We start from the raw sequence: 18729 nt of genomic DNA on the forward strand, positions 1-18729 counted from the left end.
CGTCACTCTGGTCTGGGGTGTGGAGGAGCCTACCCCAATTGACTTTGTGTAAGAGGTGGTATACACCCCAAACACAATGCCAGACAATCACTGGGCCCTTATAGACAAACAACCATTCCATTATGATCAGCTCTGTATCACGCTCTATTATGCTATTACCCATTCTTGCCACTTCATTCAGCCACTCACTAGTCTGTACAATGACACATCTTCTTGAAAAGGCAGCGTGTGAGCCAATTTCTTTTTAATTAGTGCTATCAGCTCAGGAAGTGCCAGACATCTCTCACACGTGTGTGTTTGTGTGTGTGTGTCTAATCTAAAATAGTACATTTGCTTACATTATTTAGAAAAACAGAATTAACTCATTGTTTGCGCTTACATTACCACCACCATGAATGTGAGGGTTTGATCATACACTACAGCATTGACATTTGACGTGTTTTTTTAAAAATATTGTCATCACTAAATTTAAACAAACGCAAGTGTGACTTTGAAATAGAACAAAAAAACAGAAAAAAATAGTAGGAAAAATGTTAAATGTATCCTACTGTATTATTATTATTATTATTATTATTGTTATTATTATTATTATTATTATTATTATTATTATTATTATTACAAAATAAAATTGAAATCAATTACTGGTGACTGCCAAACGCGAAAAAGAGCTAAGCCTGTAGCGACACCCTGTGGGGAAAACATATCTTACCTCATTGGCAGAGTATACATTTTTGACCCTCGTGCGTTTCTGTAGAAACACAATCATGTCTGCTCCCTTAGTGGTAAGTTACCCTTGACGTTTGGGCTTATTACTCGAGTCCAAAATACGCAGCACACGTTTATTTCCAACGAAATATTTGGCACCTTTAGTCATTACTATTTTAATCTTTTTGCTGTGTTTTCCACATTCGTGTAGGGGGTTGTCCTGTTAGCTAACGTCCGTAAACATAGCCTCTGCTACAAATACGGTTCTTGTGCATTGCCATGTCGTTAATTGTGGTGGTATTAGTAACTATATTTACCACTGTTCACTAGTCTCTACTCGGGTGCTGTCTACGGTCATCTCGGCTCCTAGTTGCTAGGCGACTATGGAGCTCCAGCCCTGTGAGCTCGCCTCCCCTGCACACGAGGCTGCTCCTCTACCTCACCAAGCGCTTCTATGACGTTGAGATGCTTCTAAGATTGAAGTCTCTGATGGAGAGGAGAGGGCTAAGGACGGAGAATGCGTAAGCAAATGTTCATAAAACAGTAGGCAACTTTTTAACCTTCACTAGGGAACCTGATTTGACCATCTCTATAGTTTTGTATTTACATATGCAACTGTTCAGTGTTTCAGGACTTAATGCTCAACTTGCTTTGCTCTAACAAGGATCTGAGTGGCGAAATTCTCCATAAATCTGTCAAGATAAATTTTGTTTAAAAACAAAAATCTTCATCATGCTGTTCACAATTTGACACCACAAGACCCATAATGACACCTAGAAATCAATCAACAATACTTTGCCAATGATAGGCTTTCAAAAGGAAGTTTGCAGAGCAACCTGGTCCATGGCCCTAGTGTCATAGTGTACTTTTGTTGCCACAAGGGAATTTTGAACATGATTTTTGGGGAACATCTGGCGAACGTTTTGGGAACATTTCTGACCTTGCATGAACCCTGATAAAATCTGACGTGAAGGTAGCATTTGCTGCCTTCGAAAACACTCCCAATTGTTCGGGATAGGGGCTTTGGATCTGCACATTGAAAACTTTTGAGAAGGTCAAATTAATTTCACTTGTTAAGGTTAATTGTGAGATTTTACTTAGAAATTGCAAATGTGGTATTTTCTGAATCATGAGTCTTTGTGTCTCTCTCAGTTACTACAGCTACACCCAGAGCCTTTATGGAGCTGACATTGCAGCAGCCTACTACACTTTGCGTTTAAAGGGTGGATTCCGGTACGTGCTATTTTCCTTTTCCGTGTATGGAAACGGGAAAATATAAAAGAAATTCTCCCTTATTGAGGACATGAAAGGATGGTTGCCTCATCCTTCGAATGACAAGCAGTGAGGTCATTCTGCGGGTGTCGCTGTCTTGTGTGCTATATTGTTGATTTCTTAATTTAAGAAAGAAAACCCCATAATGTAAAGTAAACCTCCCAAGCCTTTTTACAAATCTGTCATGTGTCCTCAGGTTTGCTGGCCATTCAGAATGGTACCGGGCAGACCATAAGGGCAAGTTCAATTGGGATTTCTTGAATTACAAAGACACACCTCTCGAGGAAGTAGACATGAGTTATACAGTCATCAACTACATGGGACTATCCAATTTGGGTACTAGTCTTTCCCGTTTCAGTTTTGGGGATTTTTCAAATACTATAATATTTTCCATCATTATTGATTTACTTCATCAGTGTGTTTGGTGCTTTTTCTCTCTTAGAGGGACAACGGTCTTTGCAGACTTTGTCCGTACGAGGATGTCCAGAGGTGGATGACTGGTTCTTGGCTAGACTCCACGTGTTCCAGGACTCTCTAAAGGAGCTGGACATCTCTCATTGTCCACGCATCACCACAGGCGGCCTGGTTGCCCTGAGGAATCTCAAGTAGTTCACACTCATGAGAGAGACATTCAACTAATTGACATAAATGTTAATTTTTGTTGTATGTTCCTTTTTTTCTGTGTAACTTTCTTATTGAAGGGGACTGCGGCGTCTGGACGTGTCGGCCCTTCCAGGGATTTCCACACCTGGCTTGGTGATCATCCTGCTAGAGGAGATGTTACCACAATGTGAGATCATCGCTTCTGGTTACGATTACAATTTAAAGCAAGTTGAGGAAGAGTGCAGTCAGAGGTAGAAAAAAAATAAAATCGCTTTGGTAATTAGACACATCCAGGAAAAATAAAGAAAAATCACAAGTACTTTGTTGGTTTCAGTATGCGTTAGATTATTCAGGCTGGATTAGATTATTCAATTATGTCTTTGTATGAAAATCAAGGTATTGTTGGTAAACTGTGTATATAGTATGTTTTTAATAAAGGTTGATCCAATTCGATTCAGTATATTATTTGTAAATGCATGTCGCTTACATTTTAATCTGAGTCCTTACGAGGCTCGCGTCATGGAGACAAATTGGATGTTCAGTTGCATTTATGTATATCAACTGTGACTGGGCTCCACAGGAGTTGTGCCCCAGGGCAATATATATATATTACTGGGGGGGGGGGGGGAAATACATTATATATATATATATATATATATATATATATATATATATATATATATATATATATGTGTGTATTTATATATTATGTATTTATATATTATATATTTATATATTACTTATATATATATATATTATGCGCATTTTAAGGCTGAAGAAACACACTGCTCAGGTAGGAACCAATGAAGCCTGTCAACATAATGAACACGGATGATGTATTTTGACGGACAACAACATAGGCGAACTAGCCAATGGCTAAGTACCCTAGTTGAAACCTGTCACGACGGTGTAAAACCAGTTTCAGGGTTAAAAGCGGTCCTTATTTAAACCCTTTTGTTTGAAAGGGTTCCAGAGGCGAATAAATGTCCGAGGCACCAGGTGAGACATCTGTGATTTGACATCTGTGATGAACAGTGGCTCATAATATATACTAGGCGTGGTTTCGTTTCTCTCGCTAACCTTGGCGTTATACTTGGAAAATTCCAAAAAGATCCATTTGAATTTATGTTTGTTTTGCATTTTTAGAACTTCCTAACACCAAAGAAGGGGAGGAAACCACATCCGAACCAGAGGTAAATAATGATGAATACGTGAAAAATACAGTCTATGCTTGTGACAGCTGGCTGTCATTAGCTGACACGGCTAATCGGCTGCACTAATTTTTATGAAAGCAAGAAACGTTTTCATTTTATGGAAAAGATGGAGACTGAAACTTCAAATCATTCAGTACAATATCTACAACAGAAATTTTCCTGCTTAAACAACCATCAAGCTATCTGATCGGGTAGTTTCTCGTGTATGCCCTGTGGCACGACAAGAAATACCTCAAAAGTGTTTCTGGATAATTCGGTATGAACATGTTATTTTTGTCTGGTTTGAACGATTCAACTGGTAAAATATGTGTCTGATAGGAGCCATCTGACGACAGCAGTGAGGAGGAAGCGACTGGAGACTCTGAGAGTATGACATTATATTGTTTATTTACTTTTACTGTTTATTGTCTGCCTAGTGAAATCAGTCTACATTATTTAGTCATGAATAATTTACTGGAAACAATAATCCTTGTTTCCTTTTTCAGTAACATTTAGGGGTTTTGCCCCCAATTTATTATACTAATTGATACCTGAAGGAAAGCGAACTAGACCACAAACATGCTGGCTTGAAGGGTATGCATGCTAACCATCATTTATTGATCTCTTGTCCTGCCAGTGGACTTCCTGCGGAACTTGTTCTCCCGCAATCTTGGCATCGGCTCCCCAGAAAAGTTTTTGGATGACTTGACTTTGGAAGGAGTGGCCAAATATATCCTGAGTGGCAAATGTCAGTCTCCCTTTATGTACTAGTGACCTTTATGAATATGTTTACTAAGAGATTCTCCTTACAGGTAAAAACATCATCTGTATGGCTGGAGCTGGTATATCCACTTGTGAGTATTCCACAGAGGAAACATTTAGTAGAAGTAGACAAGCATTTGGTAATAATGTACTGGTGGCCACCATTTGACATCTGTACAACTCCAGCTGCTGGGATTCCCGATTTTCGCTCACCTGATACTGGGCTGTATGCAAACATGCAGAAATATAATCTGCCCTACCCGGAAGCCATCTTTCAAATAGATTACTTTAAGGTCAGTATGTTATGGTAAAAATAATTAAATGACTACAACATAATATAAAAACATGAAGAATAACATAATATGTACATTGTGACCCTATTTTCTGCTCACTCACTTGACTAGTATTTTATGTGTAGGGGCAATATGTTTTTGCTTTTCACTGACCCAGTTTCCTTGTTCTATCCAAGAAACATCCAGAGCCCTTCTTTGCATTGGCCAAGGAGCTTTATCCAGGACAGTTTAAGGTAGAGTGTAGGCCAAAATAAATACCACAATATCTTCTAAATGATATCAGCAACGGAATGGATTTTGGTGGTGATTGCGCTCCTTTGTTTGATTTTTATTTCAGCCGACCGTGTGTCACTACTTCATGAAGCTGCTGAAGGACAAAGGCCTCCTGAAACGCTGCTACTCACAGGCAGGAAAATAAACTCACTTGGAGCCTTCACATAATAAATTGCGCTTGCCACCCAGTTATTTGATCAACCTTGATGTGTTGGTGTTCATTTAGAATATCGACACCCTGGAGCGAGTGGCCGGGCTTGAGAGCGGGGATCTAATTGAAGCTCATGGTACCTTTTTCACGTCCCACTGCGTCAAATTCACCTGCCGCAAAGAGTACAACTTGGACTGGATGAAAGGTATCTTTCTACCATCTTTTGATTATTAATTTATCTGAGATGAACAAAAACGGGTGGATTTTGCGCTTTACTCATATTCCACAATATTACAAAATTAATTATATAATTGTAATTACAATATTAATCAGAATACCATGTTTATAGTAGTGGGGGCACCGACAACGTATTACTGTAAAGAAAATTTTCGGGTTGACTCCCACTTTCAAGGACATGTGACTTTTATTAATTGAGTTAGACTCATATTTTTGGGACTAAAATCTCTTTCCTTTCTTTGTAGAAAAAATATTTTCTGATGATATTCCCAGATGTGAAAAATGCAACAGTCTGGTCAAACCAGGTCAGTTTTTTCTTCTTTGTCTTTTAATTTCTCCTCCTTTTATTCCTGTCTTACTCTTTTGTTCTTGCAATACTTGTGACAGATGTGTGAATTTCCATTTCACTTTTGTACTACTATACAAGGCAGTGATCTCGAAGTGTGGTATGCATACCACTGGTGGCACATCGTTGCAATTAGTTGAGAATATTGTTCATGAGTTCTGTAATTTACGATTGTCTCAGAGGTCACGAAGGTAACCAAGTATGATCTGTGAGTGAATGAAAGGATGACCAAGTGCTGAGCAATAAATACGTGGACTTAACTAATATCAAACACCATCTCATTATTTATTTAATATTACAGTATAGAAGGAAAGCCACTGTGACATTATACAGTTTAAATTCCACTCATAGCTTCATCTTTTTATTTTTTATTATACGAAGATATCGTCTTCTTTGGAGAGAGCCTACCGGTGCGGTTCTTCACGTCAATGAAGATGGTGAGTTCATGTGGTAGCTGTTTAGAAATGAGGTCTTGCATAGTGTTTGCACTCGTTTCCTTTTTACACCTCCAGGACTTCCCACGTTGTGATCTTCTTATCATCATGGGGACATCTCTGCAAGTCCAGCCTTTTGCAAGTCTCATTAGCAGGTATTAAGATGTCATCCTCTTTAAACTCAGATTACACACAGCAACTTTGCTTTTTATGCTTTGATTTTCTTTTTTTTTTTTTTTTGTACTTTTGCCAATCTTTCTTGTTTTATGGTTTTTTCTTCTTAGGGTTTCCAAAAGCTGCCCAAGATTGCTCATCAACATGGAAAAAACAGGCCAGGTGAGCTGGAGTAGTCTCACACTAGCAGTAGTAAAGTCATTATTACAATGAACAGTTCTAGGCCAGCATTACTACAAGCAGAAAAGGACCAGTAAGTAGGACGGTGACTGAGCATGCCTTTTGGAGCACAAACTAGTTAAGTGAGTACTGTTTATGACTCTTGTAAACCGACGACCTAATCACAGTATCTGTTTTTTCCAGTTTTCCTTTTAGTTTTAATTAAGTGTCGGCCATTCTTTGACCAAAATTATTTTTCTGTGTGCAGGGTGATCCTATGTTAGGCCTGCTGGGTTTTGGAGGAGGAATGGATTTTGACTCGGACAAGGCTTACAGGTAATGCAATTGTTGTTGTTTTTTGTTAGCATTAACGAACTCAGAAAGCTGACCAATTCATAGAAACACAAAAAAATGGAATCTGCATGGAAAATTTGATCTGGATCAGTTAGTTAGTTAGTTAGTTAGTTTTGTTTGTTAGTTTTGTTTGTTTGTTTTGCATGTATTCCATAAATAGGAACAATTGTGGAACATAACTGGCCAATCATAGGAAGCGATCCATCCAAAAATGTTGACAGTAAAGTAACTGGAAATGGATGTCGAATCATTTTCACCTTGGTGGAGGTAATGGTTTGGTATTTAATATGTACCTTGTAGTTTATACCTGCAGAGGGCGTCAAAGAACTATTGAAAGAGCTCCATATCATTTCTGCAGGAAGGATCTGTTTTCCTAGAGTGGGTTTATAATCGATCTATTTCTACCACGATAACAAATAAAAATCATGATTTTCATAATTCCAGGCTCACATCAAAAATACAAAATAGAAGATGGGCCAATGGACTGATTTTGATTTGAATGTTTCATTGCTCTTGTTTACTTGGCCCCAGATGTTTGGTAATTGATCATGACAAGTATTAGTGATACGTACATTTGCTAGTTGTCACAATTAGTCTGCACCATGACCATGATCCGTCAGCCATATTACAACGAGCAAATTCTGTACATCTGAAGTGTCATTGTAATCAGCTTCATGGATTTTTTTTGCAGCAGCAGTCGGAAATGGTTTAAACAGTTTCCTTCTGTTCAGTCATAGACGTTGGATATAAATAGACAGCACATTGGGCTCTAAATCATACCTCAAAGTTTCCACCATATTGGAGGTGGCAAAATGGACCATTGTTTTAATTTACTTGCTGCTCGGAGATGTAGCAAATGTTTTACACTCAAAGACGGGCAAGATTCACTTGTTGAAGACTTTTGATTATATCTGACCATTGTAAAGTCAATTTATGAACAGTATAGATGATATTTTGTGTGTTGTCTCTTTCACCAGAGATGTTGCTCATATCAGTACATGTGATGACGGCTGTATGGAACTAGCTAACCTGCTGGGATGGAAGGTAAGCTACCGTCTACAGAAATATCAACTCGTTTACCTTCTCTTCTCATCTCTTATTTGTTTTCATAACTGTTAGTGCTATTTTAAACCTTTTTTGTATTGTGTTATACTAGCTAAATACAGTAGTACAATTGCCCCCATATTAAGAGGTACTGGTATGGGGTATAAGTAGATTAAAATCTTTTCCTCTATTCTGAAAATAATACGTGTTAGTGCAAAAAAAAACAAATTGTCTGTCTACAGGCGGAGTTGGAAGAATTAGTGAAGCGAGAGCATTCCAGGATCGACAGTCAGGACAAGGAAGCAAAGTCAAGTGAGAGCAAAGGTGCAAGCGCTTCAGCAGTGGTGTAAGGAGAAGTGAAGTCTTTTGGCATGCTTGGCAGTTGTTCTTGATGAATTATGAGCTATGGATACAGATGAAAGTTTCAGTGCAGGCTTACATGCTCCCAGAATTCCTCACATGTCATGCTTTTGTAATTTCTATGCACTTAAATTAAGATAACTTGCTTCGGATTTTCTATGAATGATGATATGCTATCTCATATCATGCAGCTCTATATAAGGTAGTCTGCACGGGTTGTTTTTACTCGATAAACAGTAAGATTTTTCAACTGCTTTCAATAATTTACATGAAGTTGACAGAATTTGGACAGTGGAGGATAAATACATTTACTACAAGAGTGGCAAGCTGGAAAGATCTCCAGATATTTTAGTGTTTGTTTGTTTCTTCATCAAATTATCGAACATAACTTCTGTTGGAATGGTCCTACGTAATTTATTCCTTACGAACAATGTCATTGTAAGTAAATGGAATGGATTGTTAATATATTAGTGCAATATGATGAAGAGGTATATATAAGAGGTTATAATGTCTATTTTTAACTCACATGCATTCACTGTTTTGGTTTATATTTGCCCTATTCAATAACATATTGTGCGTGTTGCATGAAATAACACTGTAATTAGGAGTGACTATAAGTATAACTATAACTAATATTGTATATAAAAAGTCATGAAAACTAATATCTGGCAATAAATTTTATCTTTGTAATTCATAATGTTTCTTCTGTCATTGAAGTGTTAAGTTAACTGAATCGAATAACTTTGACCACCCTGCTAGAGCTTGCAAAAACATTCATTTACACAACAACATCTGAAAATGTACTCATTCATCCTACCAAGACATTTTGGAAAATTCTAGTCTTTCAACTCTGGAAAACATTAGGGACAGGCCATTTTGTCTGCTAGCATGGCTGCTAGTTACTCTTGTGAAAAGGAGACTAAGCGTAACGCTGTGACCAGTTCATATTTTCTTCAGTCTTCACTTCCTGTGGGTAGACGCAATTGCCAGGTGTCCCCAAAACCTTTCCGCAGGTCATGTATGTCTTGCGTATAATTTTTTGCACTTGTTAGCTTCTAATAATTTTATAAATACATTAGTAAAATAACTAAAATTACACAGATTATTACTTGACTTGGAGTTTAATTGTCTTTGACTGTGGACATATAAAAAACTAACGACATTGCTGCCATTTAAAGGAAAGCCACGTTTGTCTATAACCAGGTGCAGTACAAACAGTTTTTCTGTTCTGCGCAGACTTCCAATGCAGGGCTAACCACAAGTAGACAGAACGTAACCATTTCACATTCTGCACTCTTATGTGCAACAATAGGCAGCAGCAGCATGAGCAGGGGACAAAAGATTCATCAGTGGGGTTCTTGGAAGATCTTTAACAAAACAGTGAGCTTCCCATTTTTAGTCTGTGCTGAAATAAATTGTGCCATACAGAAAGGAAGAAAGGATTGCGTCATGTGAAGGCTTTTGCAAAATAGACAGAAGACCAAGTGAATCATCATGAACTGAAGTTACTCAAAACATGTAAGTAGGATTTTCATCCTAAAATCAGAACTTACTGAAGCTTTTTTTGGATACATTGTTTTGTTATTTTTGTGAATGTGCCTGATTCGTGCATTGCCTGCTACATACATGTGATACATGCATGTATTTGCAGGGAGGGTCACAGTCCACTTAATGGGCCAACATCCATCACATGGAGGAGGAGGAGGAGGAGGAGGATGAGAATGTCCCGGCTGGAACTCCTTCGAGGCTGTCAGAAAGCCTGGTTCCCAGCTGCACCCTGGGACAGAGAGCGGGCCCATTCGGCCCTCTCTGGAACACCCGCTGGGGTGAGCTGACACCTTACACACGTGATCACAAATGCTCTGTTACCCTTCATAATAGACAATTCAGTGAAACATGTGAAAAGTTATGTCCAAACACAACCTCTGTCCACACATGAATTGCAATATGAAATAAAACTGTAGTAATAGTTTGCAACGGCGTAAAAGAATTTGGTATTATAGCACGATGACTTTTAAGATTTCATTATTTTATAAGGGTTAAAAAATACAAACATGTGATTTACACCTATGCAAATATATTGTCAAGTTTAGATAGGCCTATACTCTATGTCATGATCAAGAAAAATAGAGCACTGGTCAACAGCACATTTTAATTAGAGATTAATGTGTGTCCCTAAAAGCAAATCAGGTTTTTGAGCTATTTCCATTTTTTTTTTTTATTTTTTTTTTTAGGATTGACCTATAAAAGCTTGCGCAATGTGGATTTTACCATGCATTGTAATTTATAGCTATGACATTACAGAAAAAATCCACTCTTACATAAATGTTACCAAATGTATTACTATAGTACATATTTTATTGTTGGTGTGAAAACGGACATGCTAGCTTGACAAAAACACAGGGCCAGAAAAAGTTCTACTTGCATTTGTTTTTTAAAAGTTATTCTGCGTCGTCATTGACTCACATGATTATATTTGATCACCATTTGTTACATTCTCTGCCCTTATTTATATGAAAAACACTTGCTTGCAAACAATATTATGCACTTCTATTCTTTTTTTCATAAACTGTGCAAGTGACCTTCCTTTCCCAGGCCATACTAAAAACGCACAAGTCTCAGCACTAAACAAAGAGTTCCCTTTTTTTAGTAGACATCCAATAACAGCACGCGTTACTTTCTGGGTTGATAGCAGAAGTAGTGTTGAATATAGGCAGGCTGACATCAATGCAATGCATGCTGAAAGAAGATGAGGACATACCAAGGTACATTTTCCCTACGTTAACAATGCCTTTGTCTAATTTTAAAAGGTGTCGCGTTGATATGTGCATATGTCAAGTGATTGCGGGGAACAGTAAATCTATTTAAGTTTAATGTTATATGGGGAGCTTGTTGCACAACTACAGTATTATTTCTATTGTGACTTGCACCCGTAACCACTGCTGTGTTTCACATTGCACATAAGCCACTTCCTCTGTCTGCTTGTGCGAAACTAACACATGCAACACGTTGAAGTGATGTAAGACATAAGATCAAGGTTAAATTAAGTACAATTATGGGGGATCAATGTTGCTGTTAAGGAAATGGGACCTTGTTGAGATGTTTGTAAAAATGATCTTTATCGTAATTTGTTTGGAATTTATTTGGAACTATGTCAATGTATATCATAGTCTATGTAATGTCATCGGGAGAACAAAATGTATTCCGAAAATACGTCAGTCTGGTTAACAGAGTTACGAGTTAACAGCCATTAGTTTTCCCTCTTTTGCAAAAGCCAGAGCAGCTCATTTTAGATTCTAAATACATATTTACTGCACATGCCATATTACATCTATTATATATGATGCCTCTCTTGATGAACCGATTCAAGTGAGAGCCCTCAGAAAAAGCCAAATCTCTGAGGTTTATTGAGAAACTCAAACACGCTAATGAGCGGGACCATCAAGGATCAGAGCTTTGTGAATATCTGTTAACCCACAAAGTGTGGAAAAATTTGAGATGCTTGTGGGACATTTACCGTGCTCAAGTTACAGCAATTGGTTCACTTTCAAAAGCAAATGAACCTCGCCGTCATCCTTTCTACTTGTTTTCTCATTGCTCAAGTGGTTCTTGTCACGTTTTTCCTAAACCACCAGCTGAAATGAGTCATTGTCTCCCTCTAGAGTTTTGTGGTTGTGAGGGACTGTGTGACATCACTGCCCAAGTTCCTGTGCGTGTCTATGGGAGTAGACAATGAAGTTCTTCTTGAGTATCATATCACATGCGCAGCCACAGGTATGGACAAACTTGCTCGCTGATCAGATCACAGTGTTAGGAGTATGTCGGATTGAAAAAGTGAGTTGGATACATAGCCATCAGTTTATCTTCTTCCAAAGAGGAAAACAACCACCGCATAATATTTTTTATTTAGCAATATTCAAGCTGAAAGAAAATCTCCTTAATGGTATTTCTTTTTTAGTTCATGAATGTTGTCCCAACATGTGAATGGCATCAAAGTTTTTCAGAAAAAAAAGTTGATTGAGTCATTATTTGCAAAAGTGCCCCCCCTCTTTCAGTTTCACACTAAAATAATTGTGTGGAAATATGTGGTTAAGACCTGTCTTAGCCACTTGACACCTTTTATATTTACTGGTAAAGGACTGTGTTTATCACAAATACTTTTTTTTTTTAAGGTTTTATCCTGTCCACTATTTCTCTGTCAGTTTTTCAGCTGTCGGGGTCTCGTCTTTGTTTTTCTGATTTGGCTAAGCTGGTGTTCTTCTACTCTTTGACCAGGTGAATCTTTTTTTTTTTATCATGCCTTATTAATACTGTGACTTAAAAATGTGACCCCTTCAAGGTTTAAAAAAATAGAATGATGAGGGGGAAAAAATTATTTCAACTGCCTTCTATCTTTTGTTAGAGACGTGTTGGCTCTCTGTCTAAGGATTCCTTGCTGGATGGACAATGTGACTGAGCGCACCAAAGATCATCTTTCTCAGCTTGAACCCGGTGAGTCTTGGTTTCATTGTCATGAATAGCTTAGCAACCAATCATCTTTTCTAATGAATGACCAAATACACTTCTGTAATGCAGAAGCCTGGCTCAGCAGCACACCACCTGACCAGATTTCTGATGAAATAACGCACATGGAGCCGACCACCGTCATGTGCTCCATACAGGTACCATGATGTTTTTTATTTTTAAATATAAACTCCAAACTACTAAGCTGTTCAAACTGTGCACCTATGTATGTTCTCATATCCAAATGCCATCCTCTGTTCATGTGAATGTAAATGTTCTTTTTGCACATAATGCTTGTAATGCTATTCATTGGCTTATGTGTTTCTCTAGCTGACCTCAACCAATGGGGCATTGTGTGTCATCAATCCGCTCTATCTTCATGAACATGGTGATGACTGGCTTTCATATCAGGCAACTGGTCTGCAGACATCAAATTACAGACAAGAACGACGCCTCAGTTCCACTCGAACATGGGCTGGAGCGAGCCTGATGAGCAAACGAACCGCTTCCTTGGACCAGGAATCTTTAGTTGCCACTACTGAGTGCTCAGGTAGACATTTTTTTTTAACCTTCAGTGTGTGTTTTATAGTGTTTGTGTCATTTGTGGACTATGCAAGTGGATGATCAGCATAGGATGAGGGCCAAACAGCTTATTAATGTTCAGGAAGAGCCAAAAGGTATACACAGCTTGTTTGGAGCACAGCAATTTGCTCTAACTTCTTTGTGTGTATTTAAATAATGGAAATATGCTCACGCCAAAGCACTCCAGGGGGTACCCCGCCTCTCGCTCAAAGTCAGCTAGGGTAGACTCCAGCTCACTTGTGACTTAAATGTAGACCTTTCCAGAAAATGCATGACTGAATGAAATACGCTCCTTTTACACTGTCTGAAATATATTTTTGCCGTGTGACTTGTCTGTATCAATGGCACTGCCTCGCAATGGGGGGGCAAAGTCAAACTGGCAATTTTGCAACTGCAGGAGTTGTCACGCATCTTATTTTCTAATTATTGCAGTACATGTTATTTACAGCAGCATTCCTCCCTCTTTGGCCTCTGTATAGAAGACACACGAGGTGAATAAATAAATTTGTTGAGCTGCTTGTTAGACAACAGCAAGTTGTGCAAAATTACTTAAATATTGAATAGTTGGACTTGGACATGCATTAAAATGTTTGAGGAAGATTATGTAATGCATTGTTTATTTTCACACAAAAGCCAAACATCTCTTAATAACTGTGTAGTTTTTGTGTTATTTCCAGGATTAATCCGAGCCAAATCAGAAGAGTCCCCGCCATCAGTGTCTGTCCAAGAAGGGGTAGTCCTCAGGCATTCCAGCAACAGCTCCACATCGAGCCTTTCCAAGAGAACCAGCACAGGGAGCTTACCTCTTTCCCCCGAGCTGCTGAACCGTGGCAGCCATGGGCCTCACACCCCGCACAGGGTGTCCTGGATCGAGGATGGACTGTGGCCACCTCCAGCCCAAAGGCCCTCTTCCTTTCTTCAGGCTCCATCGCCTGAGCTCGACTCGCTGTCCATCAGCAGCATCGAAGAAGAGCAAGAAGAGCAGTCGCCAAGCCTGGCGGCGCACCAGCCGTCGGCACAGCGGCTGGCCGACAAAGTCATACATCGCTTCTCAGCAGTGGGCCAGGCTCTCGGCAGCCTGGTTTGTCAGAAGAAGAGGTTGACCAACCGCGTGTTGGATCTTGGCGAGAAGAAACGTGGCTCGTTTGCAGATGCTGCGAGAGAATTTGTGGAGGTGACGCTGCAGAGAGGGACTGACCCTGGGGGCTTAATGGGGTCAGAGTTCTTACAGGAATTGAGGTCATCGCTTACTTCGCTGAGGGAGACTCTCTTGGACTACCCTGATATCCAGGCACTGCTGGACAGTATGACCGACTTTAGTGACTCAGAGATAGGTGAGGCTGTTGTTTATTTTTTTTAACATTTTTTTTTTTCTCACGAGAGGTTCAGTAGTTTTCGTTTTTAGTTATGTGGAATGGCATTACAGTAATTCATTGTGTTTCAACGTGCTTTGGAAGACAAAAATGTTATGTTTAACCTCTCAGTAAAGTCCAATATATTTGAAGAATATTCTGAGCAATGTGGGAGTTTTCATATTTTTATGGGTATTTTTTTTAAATTTACAATTAAAAATTAATTGTAATCGTTGTTTTTTATTTTAACATTCATACATTGATGCTACAACAACTACTAATTACAATCATCATTACGTATAAGAGGGACTACAGTTTAAAAAAAAGCAACATTTGAAATGATATTTTACAAGGATCATATGTACAAATGACTCTTGTACAATTTTACTGCCTTTTTGAATTGTCAGTTTCAATCTTCTAATATTTCTATCCGTGTGTCATTTCTTCAGACTCCCTGGTAGAGATGTCAGTTCATAAGGTGGCCCTTAAGCCCGTGTCAGCTCACATCTACTCTTGCATTTACACTTGGCGCACCAATGATGGCAGTCTACAACGACTACAGAACAAACAGCGTGCTTTGGTAGACAACGGCGTGGAGGCGCTCGGGGGCGCAGCTGGAGTCGGTGTTCCTGACTCAGTCACCCTTGAGCGGATCCAGCAACGGTGGTTGAGTATGCACGAGGCCTATTCCCCAAACAAAAAAGTCCGGATCTTGCTGAAAATCTGCAAGAGTATCTACCACAGCATGAGTAGCAATGCCAGCTCAGGTAACCTGTTGTTTGCTGTCATTTTTTAAGAGCAGGGAAAATCCTTCCCTTTGACTCAAAGATGTCTTTTCTTGCAGATGTGGTGTTTGGAGCTGATGATTTCCTGCCTTGCTTGACGTGGGTGCTTTTGCGTAGTGAGCTGGTCAATTTGCAAATAGACACCGACTACATGATGGAGCTACTGGACCCCACACAGCTTCAGGGAGAAGGTACGGAAGAAACAGTCACACGTAAAAGCAGTGCAGTAATACCATAACACATAGTTTATGTTTGTTAAAGGTCCCAGTGCTTTTAGAATCGTCACTTTTTTTCATCCCCTCATCAACAGGTGGTTACTACCTCACAACCTTGTACGCCGCTCTCTACTACATCAGCAGCTTTCAGCCACGCTTGGCCGCCCGTCAGCTTAGTGTGGAAGCCCAACACTCTCTCAGCCAATGGCATCGCAGGCGCACCCTTCACAGCAACCAATCCCGTCACAGTTTGCGACGACAGACCATCCGCAGACAGACGAGTCCTAAGAAGTCAGTGCAGGCTGGGGAGACCGAGAGCGGGGATGTACATGAAAGTGGCCAAGATGAGCCACAGCAGGAAACAGAAAGCAGTGCAGAGGTTGAAGGTCGAGAGGATGGAGACCAGGACACTGAATGAAGCTAGTGCTTTAGAGCAAGAACAAAGGACATAGGATTGAACATAATCTGTGTGTTGTTTGCAAAACTTGCTTAACCACATAAAAGGCTAACTGTGGCTTGTTCATCTTGAATTCTTCTCTCCAAAGTAGGCTCTTATAATAATCCATACTGCAATTATGAGTCTGTACACTGGATACCAGCTTTGTCTGCCACATAGTACAATATATCTGAATAGGAATCGGAAAATAGGAGAGAATAAGAATAATCTCATAATATAATTGTCTATCATATGTCAAATTACAAACTATTGATCTTTTCAAACTGTATGAATAGACTGTCTCACATTAATTAGTGGATGATTCATCCTTAATGTTTCAGAGAAAATGAGAAGCGTAGATTTATTTGCTGCACGTCACTTGCTTTTGCAGTTGCAGATCTCGAGCCTGTGTCATGGCACCTTCTGGTTTCAGTATGACTTCTGGTTTTTATGTTGACTATATCTGCTCCGTAAGATGTTTTGAGCTTTCACAAAATTGCCCCATCCGTCCGTCCATCCTTCCATCCATCCATTCATTTTCTGACCCGCTTATCTTAACAGGCGCATATTTCTGCCAGAGCCTGTCTATAAGTAGAGTGGAAACACAAAAGAAGCTCTCCGTGTGGTTTCATACTCCCTCTGTAACACTACTACCCCACAAAAAAAAAAAAAAGCACACATTGATGTCATTGACAGTTTTACACTTTCTGGAGGCACACCATTACCCCTATTTCCTCTAATTCACCACATGCACGCAAGCATGCATGCACGCAAGCACGCACACACACACACACACACACACACACACACACACACACACACACACACACACACACACACACACACACACACACACACACACACACACACACACACACACACACACACACACACACACACACACGCACGCACACCGTTTTGGGTCAATTTAGGAAAAGTCACCAAATTTCACTTTCAAAGAATAACATTAAATGTATTTCTTATTCCTGTCATAAATTTTACCTTGACTGTAGGCTCAAAGTGAATGCTACTGTATATTTTCCAGCCTTTTCTGTTCTGTTAAAAATAAGGGATTTGATATCTTGAGGATACACAAGTATAAGTAAAACTTGGATAACCTTTTTAATTCCGTGAGTAAGAAGAAACATGCATGAACTCAAACGTTTGTAAAAAGACAGTGATACAAATATACCACAAGGAGGCAGTAATGCATCTATGCTGCCATCAATTTTTATACTGCTTGTCATGTTAGGAGGAGGAAGTGGAGCAGGGGTTACCAACATGGTAACCAAGCAGCACAACTCCATCTTGCAGGAATAAGCTATCTAATGGAAAGGGTCATTAGAAAATGTAAAAATAAATTAAAAAAAAAAGATGGCCAAGATTTACATTTTGAAAAAGTGTTGTTTTGATATTTTTTGATTTCCTACCTCATTAGACCAAATTTGCTATTTTAGAAGTGCGCATCAAACAGGAAACACTTTGCATTAATCAATTCAAATTGATTTTGAAAAATGCTTACTGCTGCAATTGCAGAAGCATGTGTTTTACATGCTTCACAAGCATTGCCACTTTCAAAAAGATTTTCAAAATATAACGCACCTCAGCTCTTTTAGTTTTCTACACGTAGAGTTTGCATGGTTCAAGTTTAAGTCAGTGGCAGCGGCTGTGGCGGTTTTGAGCTTTTTAAAACACAAGCTAAGCTGCTACTTGCTGATGCTGTTGTTGTCTTGACTTGGTCGGTACAGTAAAGCAGATTCAAGCCAATTAATTCTCTAGCAGTGAAGGCCCTGATGAAGTTAACAAGGAAACTGACTGAGCGCATGATTGGTTTAGGGATTCATGGAACCTTAAGGACATGGAGACATTTTTGTGTAAACTAACTTGCACTTAGGAAAAAAAGAATGTGAGATACAGTAGCGATTAACCACTGCAGAGCAGCAGATAATATTCCCACGAGTCACCTGCCAAGCCCTCGCATAAGGGCTCAGGTATTGCACTTGTATTTCCAGGGTGAATTAATTAATAAACAGCAGATGAGTAGGTGAGTCGCGTGTTGAAACCTGCACCCACGCACATATGTTAATTCTGAAATCAAGTCCAGAGATGTGACAAAAATATAGATCTAAAGGCTGAGGTGAATTATACTTAGGTTAGGATTTTCTTATTACATTCATGCCAAACATTGCAGCCTTAAAAAAAAAAAAGTAATATAACACCCCCAACCTCTGGAGCCAGTAGTTTTGCCGACCTATTTTGGAAAAAGAAAATGTATATACCAGGACCAGGAACACACTGCATTGTAATTTTGTTATCAATCACTATGTAATCAACAGCATGTACGTATGTAATTAATGCATGCACATAAATTGTGCATGAACACATGTGAACAGTTATAGGGGCTCTTATGTAAATGCAACACACAAACAGCTCCATGTACACACATATGGAAACGTCTTAACGCTGAATTCTTAATGACCAAGCCAATCAAATTTG

General features: G+C 39.2%; 3 protein-coding genes across 4 annotated transcripts; all 3 read left to right on the forward strand.

The window, feature by feature from the left end:
- Positions 1–711: 711 nt before the first annotated feature.
- si:ch1073-228b5.2 (uncharacterized protein LOC100331141 homolog) lies at positions 712–3033 on the forward strand. Its single transcript, XM_037267492.1, has 6 exons — positions 712–782; positions 1036–1226; positions 1858–1938; positions 2174–2313; positions 2420–2582; positions 2679–3033. The coding sequence occupies exons 1-6, from the start codon at positions 765–767 to the stop codon at positions 2833–2835; spliced, it is 750 nt and encodes a 249-aa protein (XP_037123387.1). The 5' UTR covers positions 712–764; the 3' UTR covers positions 2836–3033.
- Positions 3034–3409: 376 nt separating this feature from the next.
- Positions 3410–9054, forward strand: sirt2 (sirtuin 2 (silent mating type information regulation 2, homolog) 2 (S. cerevisiae)). Its single transcript, XM_037267490.1, has 16 exons — positions 3410–3579; positions 3727–3773; positions 4113–4161; positions 4411–4521; positions 4586–4627; positions 4722–4828; positions 5005–5061; positions 5166–5234; positions 5328–5457; positions 5735–5794; positions 6217–6272; positions 6348–6424; positions 6554–6605; positions 6871–6938; positions 7934–8000; positions 8243–9054. Exons 1-16 carry the CDS (start codon positions 3564–3566, stop codon positions 8348–8350), a joined length of 1116 nt encoding a protein of 371 aa, XP_037123385.1. The 5' UTR covers positions 3410–3563; the 3' UTR covers positions 8351–9054.
- Positions 9055–9529: 475 nt separating this feature from the next.
- Positions 9530–16906, forward strand: rinl (Ras and Rab interactor-like). Of its 2 annotated transcripts, XM_037267488.1 has the most exons (11): positions 9530–9878; positions 10012–10186; positions 12023–12134; positions 12563–12635; positions 12763–12851; positions 12936–13021; positions 13194–13413; positions 14123–14779; positions 15247–15564; positions 15642–15773; positions 15893–16906. In XM_037267488.1, coding segments are annotated over exons 1-11 (2187 nt in total). In that variant the 5' UTR covers positions 9530–9876; the 3' UTR covers positions 16216–16906. The 2 variants fall into 2 exon arrangements, with proteins under 2 accessions (XP_037123383.1, XP_037123384.1); XM_037267489.1 differs by lacking the exons at positions 9530–9878; positions 10012–10186 and adding an exon at positions 10996–11125.
- The last annotated feature ends 1823 nt before the right edge of the window (positions 16907–18729 follow it).

The sequence above is a fragment of the Syngnathus acus genome, chromosome 13 (genome assembly GCF_901709675.1).
Source record: "Syngnathus acus chromosome 13, fSynAcu1.2, whole genome shotgun sequence".
NCBI classification, from domain to species: domain Eukaryota; kingdom Metazoa; phylum Chordata; class Actinopteri; order Syngnathiformes; family Syngnathidae; genus Syngnathus; species Syngnathus acus.